Genomic DNA, 7,397 nt, shown 5'->3' with positions numbered 1-7,397 from the left:
TGTCCGCATAAAAATATTTATTTTCTAAAAATAATACTATTATAAAGCTAAAATCTCTAGAAAGCGCAATTGTATGCAGTATGAATCTCCCTTAATATTCAGCCTAGAGACTTTCAGTTGTTTAAGTTGCTTCTAGGGTCTCCAATTCAGTTCATCGCACAGTGTCGCACAGTATCAAACATAGATGACGTAATTTATATTATGCTCGATCATGTTGTCATGTTTTTCTTGTTATAATCACTAATTACATAAATATGCTGTCCTTTTTTCGGAAGTTATCACTTGGCAGTAAGATAAAGGATGGTATACTGCCGGAGGGAATTATGGGGACAGCGGAAGATCTCTTAATAGCGAAAAATCAAAGCGCTCTGGTATTAAAATCGGATACCGAGTTAAAAGAATATGTTTACGGCAAGTTGCGCTCTATTTGTGTGTTGTATCATTCGACATTTCGGGCATTGTTCAATGTCCGATGAAAGATGGTGCGATATTGCAAATGTCATGTTCTTTACACTTATTGAACTTTACATTCTTTAGTCAATGGAGTGTGGAAATTTACCTGCAAATTCTATTGACTTATGTGCATTTGATAACTTTGGTTTTGTTATTGTTTAGATCTATTGAGGACGATCAAGGACCCAGAAAAACCACAAACTTTGGAGGAATTAGATGTCGTCTATGAGGAATGCATAAACATTTGCGATAGCACACCAAGGGGAGTTTCCGTAATTCGAGTGGAGTTTAATCCTACAGTGCCTCATTGCTCGCTAGCAACTCTCATAGGATTGTGCATTCGTGTTAAATTGGAACGTTTCTTGGTGGCATCTTTTAAATTAGATATCTATATAAAGAAGGGTGCACATTCTACTGAAGAAGAAAGTATATATACCCATTACATATCTTTGCATTTTTTTCTGACACAGTGGACATATTTGTTCTTAATTCTTTATATTATATTTTAGTTAACAAACAGATTAACGACAAAGAACGTATTGCAGCTGCAATGGAAAATCCAAATTTACGAGAACTTGTGGAGAAATGCATATTAGAAGATGACTATTAGTGTGCTTCATGTACACTAATGTCGTATATATGCTCATTTAAGATAATGCAATAGCGACATATCGGATATTTTTCCGAAATACTATTTTGCTCTGTATTATATTGTGTAAATAAAAATATATTTTGTTTATATACATAAGTGACACAAGTCTGGTTCATCTGCTTTAGGTATAATTGTAAGAAAAACATTTTCTGTGGACAAGATTTAGTCATTATGAGTATTATAGCGTATGACACTTTTAAAATATTTTTACAGAGATGTAATGACAATTTTTTACGCAAATAAAATGCGTTGCAACTAAATCAACAGAATTAATAAATACCAGATTCTTTATTTTTAATGCATAATTTAAATTTTTATTCTGCAGAAAAATGAATATGATTTATACGTGTGATGCACGCAGATCTCACACATAACATAACATTATAAGTTTATAATTTATAATTTTATATATGCAGAGCAATGAAAAAATTAATAAGATGGGCGTATATACATATGCACGTGTGATACTCGCTGAGCGGGCTGAGCGAGATCTATAGTGATTTATATGCAATATTGCGCGTATCGTATGACAGTGATTAACGCTATGTGCAGGCGGGCATCAGAGTTTCCACCCATTTCTACCGCTTCTACGGATGACTATACCGGATCACATTCGCGTCGCGTGGCGTCAGCCGTCAGTCGAGTCCAGTCAGTCCAGTCGAGTCTTGAACAGCCTCGAATCGCGCAGATAAAAGAGTGTTTCGAGTGTTTTCTTTCTTTTTTCTCTTATAAGAAAGAATATTCTTTCTTGAGGAAAGAATTATCAAGTATTCTCCATCAAATATAATAAGTGAGTTATATAACAAGGGAACCAAAGTGCAAAATTTTGTAAGTTTATAAATTATTATACAAATATGAGGAATGTTATTGTATGTATTAATTTTAATTTAATGTATATTCTTCCTTGTCTAATTTTTTTTTCTATCTGCTTAAGTATTAGCAAATCTGTAAATTATAAATTTGTGTAAATCCACAAATTAATACATATTATATGAATAAAATATGATTAAAGTGTAAAATTTTAATTATATTATTTGACATTTTTAATTTTTTAAAACTAAAAATTATTAATATTTAAATTAGTTTTTTCCCTAATCTATATATTTATATTTTTGTTCTAGTTGTCAGGTGCAGAATTATAATCAGCTGATCGAGATGGGCTCCAAATTGTTTTCTTCGCTTTCAATCGTCTTTTTAGTTAAATTGTTTATAAATGCCTTGTCAATGGAAGTGGAACTTTATGGTACTTATGGTACAATACACAAATTTTTAATTAATTTATTTTATATTAAATTAAATTTTTACTAGAAATATATATATTTACTAGAAATATATATATATAATTTATGTAATGTTTTATTTTATTGATAAATGTGAAATATATATATTACTTTTTCATATTTATCGAAAATAAAACACTACATAAATTTTTATACGAATAAACATACTTAAACAGTTTTTTCATGTTACTATTGCTCACAAGTAATATATCATGAAAACAACATGCGTTATAGGGTTAATAGGTCAATTTGATACTCCGCGTTTAATGTATAGCAAGAAATTTATGACGATTTATTCAATCAAATTTAAAATCATGTAATATGTTATAACAACTATTGACACGCCGATATATGCAAAATTATGAAGAGATAAATGTCACAGAACGGAATTCGAAATAAAGCATCGCGACTATATATTTCTTTATTTTCCATTAAATATATTTTTCATTATTATGATGCATTTCTGTTGTTAATCGATAACATAATGGTAATATAGATATATTTAATATAAAAATAAAATTATTATTTAACGCAAATTTCCAATTTTGAACATTCACACACATAATCTGCATCATAAAATCTCAAATTAAAATTCTATTTTAAAATTCTAAAAATTACAATTTACTTAAAATTAATTATAAAAAAGTATAACTTTATTTTGATTGTATTTATGTGTCTAAAATTTTATTCATAATTCTTCGTTTCTTTGTTTTTACCTCATTTCTAATCGGTATTTTGATAATTTAATTTCAAAACATCAACTTTAAATTTGTCATAAATTTTAATTAAAAATTTAAAATTGTTTAACGCAGTTTACGCAGTTTTAAATATATTACTTAGACTACTTCCTGATTTGAGCTTATCTTGCGGTGTCGTAATTGACGTGTTCACGGCCGACTGTTCTTCCCCGCCGTCATCAGATACAATTGATGACCGCTACTAGTGTCGCGGTGGCACGATATTTACATATTCATATTCATACGCAATTAATTCAATCGAAAGAAACGACGAAAGTCATCGCTTGAGTCTGCGTCCGTAATTTTCCAGTGTTACGTTATTGTCGATCGCTGCGCGTCATTCCATATGTAGTACATAAGCACTAATCGATCACGTCTTAACACACAAAGTGACACAACATTTTGACAATTTGGAGCAAATGCATTACGTCTAGATATTCACGACTGCTAATTAAAAAATCCAAATCTACATTTTCATTGTTTAATTTATGTATTATAAAAGCTATTGTTAATACTTTAGGTTTACTTTTAATCGTTCACATATTATTTAATCTTTTACATATATTAAATACTTAAAGATACTTACGTCTACAGGCTGAGTCGAGATATAGTCGGATGTACGTGCGTTCAATGAATATTTAAAATCTTTTGCCTCGAAACTTTAATTAATGTTGATATTTTCATAAAATAAAACATATGATTTTAAAATAGGAAAAGACTCTACAGATTACTTCATAAAATCAATACAATGCTTTAATTTTTATAATTTAGCACTGTTTGTTGTGGAAATGCTATTATCTAAAAATGTAATTTCACGAGAAAAAATGTTGTAAGTCAGGTACATTAACACGCAATTGAAAGTGCGGGTAGTCCTTCGATCGACAGTTTCAACGACCTCAACCGCGTTTTCGCTTATATTCTTCCACATCGCAATCCTTTGCGACGCGTTTACGAGCGATACATAAAGTATAATCTCAATATAATCTCGTTCTGGTTTATGCAGAAGGTAGTAATTGCAAACTGGAGGACGGCACAACAGGCGTGTGCAAAAAGATACACGAATGCCCGTCCAGATTACGGGAGGTGCTGGAAGGTAAAAGAAGCTCGGATTCGATGGGGCGTTGCGGCTTCAAGGACTTTACGGAAATCGTCTGTTGTCAATTGAACATCACGGAAAAGATAGGACTGCGGCCAGCGGAGATAGGTACGATATTGTCAACAAATTTATTCAATTTTTACAATTAAATGGTGTTGCGTAAAAACTAGTTAGTCTACCAAATTTTGAGCAACTTACATTCGAAATACATAACAGCGTGTTTTAATCCATGTATACATACAACTTTTTACAATTAGATAATTTAATTCATTAAACCGACTTGTTAATTTTATTCGGTCCTATTAATTTATATATTCGGAATGTTTTTGATAGAAAAGAGGTGGCTTATATTTCTTCTCTATTCGCTGCTCACGGATATCATTTATTATCTTACTTTTTAAATTACTATGCGCCAAAAGATTGTGAAAAGATATCTTTCCGGTTTTGGGGACGATAACAATTCGAAATAAAGAAAGACGAATCTGATGATTCCGCGCATATATTCTCACTGTTTATTCTACCTTTATTCACAAACAGGTTTCTCGACCTGCTGTTATGATATCTAATAAACGGTTCTTACTCTCTTTTCTGCATTCGAGGAAAGATAAAATTCTGCATGAATAAAATTAAAATATTGATGTCTTTTAGAATTACAAGATAATAGCGTGTTCGAAATTACTGTACATCGCTAAAGCTTTTAAAGCTTGCTTTAAAGTTGGTTTTTTTATATAATGTTACTTATATGTATATATATCAATGTATCTACATAGCTTTAACATTTATCATATTTCTACATTTGTGTTTTTAACGTATCATTAGCACGCGCCCGCGCGCATGTAAATCGTACGCTTGTTTCCGAGAATTCGTTTAAATAACGCAGAGCGATCAGCCTTGAGAGGTAAAGACGCATAGTGACGTAATAAACTCTTACGGTCACGGTTACGACTTTATAAATCCGAGTCGGGTTCCGCGTTAATGGGCATAATGAGCCGGGTTTGTTGTGTCTTTTATAAAAAAAAAAAAAACGCAAACAGCAATATTCATCATGCATTATTGATTTTCAGCGTGCCGACAGTACGAGAACGAGATCGAGACTCAAGACACCAAGGCGAGAAAGAACATCGAGGTGCAATTTAACATATTCGCCGGTTTGCAAGCCGAACGCGGGGAATTCCCGTACATGGTCGCCTTGGGATACGAGAACCAAGACGCGGATGACAATAATTCGGTGCCCATTCAGTATAATTGCGGCGGTACGCTAATCTCTTCGCAGCACGTGCTGACCGCTGCTCATTGCGTAAATAATGTGCAGCAGTTGATACCGATAGAGGTGAGAACGAACTTTGCAAGATCATTATTGATTCCGGCGTTTGATCATCAAAATATTTGCTTCGGTTTGAGTAAATGTAATTCGATGAATTAATGAAAGAAAATTTCGGGCAAATTTTTTCACATCGCTGTCTGATTAAAAAATCATCATCAATTGAAACTAGAGACAAGTAGAAGCAAATCCCGCATAGAAGTAAAATAAATATATTGCCTTCTTTTTTTTAACTATATTTATAGACTTATCTGAAAAGTATTTAATACATGACTCAGAATGTTTCATGTAGCTTGCATTTATTATAATATAAATTTGTTTTTTTTTTACAGTATACGAAGCAGTCCACCCAGTTCATTTTGTAATTCACTAATTTCTGCGAAAAATATCACACTATTTTGATATTTTTTGCGCAAATAAATTGATTACAAGATAAATAGAATGGAAAGGTTTTCTTGACTATTGAATTGTTTGTGACGGATGAAACATCTTTATTTATAGATTGCAAACTTCTAAAAGTTAAGAAAGAACTTCTTTTGCTCTCAGGTGAGGATCGGCAGTGTGGATTTGAGAAGCGTTGGAGACGGCGAGCAACGAATTCCCATAAGCGACGTGATAACGCATCCGCGATACAGGCGCAGCCAGAATTACCACGACGTGGCTATCTTGAAATTACGAACGCCCGTAAACAAAGTGGGCAACAATATAAGGCCGATTTGCATCCAGACAAAATCTCTGGACACTGTGGAAAGGTCGCGGACCACAGACTTAATTGTAATCGGCTGGGGCGCTACCAGCTTTGACGAAGATAGCAGCACCAAATTAATGAAGACACCAAGTCTCAGGTGAAAATATAAGAAATATCTATGAAATACGTAGTAAACAAAACTTTTGGATAATAATTCTTCAAGAATTAATTATGAATATGTGCTTATTAAACTCTTACCTAAAATACATTTTATCGACATAAATGTATTGACAAAAACTAGTTCTATAATCAATCTAACATGCAGTTAAATAAAAAAATATTGTTTTGAATACACATCTCTTTCTTCTCTCAACGACGAAATTCAAAAGATATCTTTTGCGAAGATTATTACCAAGTTCAGAATGTCGGCGTTTAACAATATAAATTTATATATCTGTTATAAATGTGTCATAGAACGAAGACAATGCAGTTGTAACAATTATGCTGTAATTTGCAGTATGGTGGATCGAGAGTCGTGCGCCAAGTCGTTCACCGGTTTCAACAAATTGCCTCGCGGTCTGGACGAGAATATGTTGTGCGTAATAGACACAAACGTTACGCGAAGATCAGACGCTTGTCAAGGGGACAGCGGCGGTCCTCTACTGATGCGCACCGGGCCCACTCAATACAATCACAGTATTGTAGGAATCACGGCGTTTGGCCAAACCTGCGGGGGATCGATACCAGGGATTTACACAGCGGTTCTTTCTTACCTGGACTGGATCGAGGAACAAGTCTGGCCGGAAACGATTGACTAACGATGGGCGATGACTCATCGTCTATTTTTTTTTTTTTTCTTATCAGGAGAAATCTCAGTTCAGTGACACAGCATGCGAATTCAGATACTTTCGAACGATTTGTGGTGTTATTTCGTTTATTACGAATAATCTAGTCGGAAGCCATTGCGCGAAAGGTATAGGTATTCAACATTTATTATATTATTTGATTCCTACCTTATCTATCTTTTTGATACCTCTTTTGCGAATTTTATACTTTTATATATATATAATTTCTCTCACAAACAACGCATTCTTTCATATGTAAATATGCTTTAATAAAATATGCAAGCATATGTTGTCGTGTGGGCGTGCATCAAAGTTTCCACCCATT

At 33.0% G+C, this 7,397-nt stretch overlaps 2 protein-coding genes across 3 annotated transcripts; both read left to right on the top strand.

The window, feature by feature from the left end:
- Nucleotides 1-133: 133 nt before the first annotated feature.
- On the top strand, nt 134-1,365 carry galla-1 (cytosolic iron-sulfur assembly component galla-1). The gene is made up of 3 exons (XM_012364682.2): nt 134-411; nt 616-879; nt 963-1,365. Exons 1-3 carry the CDS (start codon nt 255-257, stop codon nt 1,061-1,063), a joined length of 522 nt encoding a protein of 173 aa, XP_012220105.1. The 5' UTR covers nt 134-254; the 3' UTR covers nt 1,064-1,365.
- Nucleotides 1,366-1,509: 144 nt separating this feature from the next.
- On the top strand, nt 1,510-7,359 carry LOC105670927 (venom protease-like). Of its 2 annotated transcripts, none has more exons than XM_012364681.2 (6): nt 1,510-1,933; nt 2,227-2,348; nt 4,126-4,326; nt 5,283-5,548; nt 6,086-6,384; nt 6,745-7,359. In XM_012364681.2, the coding sequence occupies exons 2-6, from the start codon at nt 2,261-2,263 to the stop codon at nt 7,043-7,045; spliced, it is 1,155 nt and encodes a 384-aa protein (XP_012220104.1). In that variant the 5' UTR covers nt 1,510-1,933; nt 2,227-2,260; the 3' UTR covers nt 7,046-7,359. The 2 variants fall into 2 exon arrangements, with proteins under 2 accessions (XP_012220104.1, XP_012220103.1); XM_012364680.2 differs by having other exon boundaries at nt 2,227-2,357.
- Nucleotides 7,360-7,397: the final 38 nt, after the last annotated feature.

Source organism: Linepithema humile, chromosome 5 (genome assembly GCF_040581485.1).
Source record: "Linepithema humile isolate Giens D197 chromosome 5, Lhum_UNIL_v1.0, whole genome shotgun sequence".
NCBI classification, from domain to species: domain Eukaryota; kingdom Metazoa; phylum Arthropoda; class Insecta; order Hymenoptera; family Formicidae; genus Linepithema; species Linepithema humile.
Note: the sequence above shows the minus strand (reverse complement) of the source record. Positions and strands in the feature narration are given on the sequence as shown.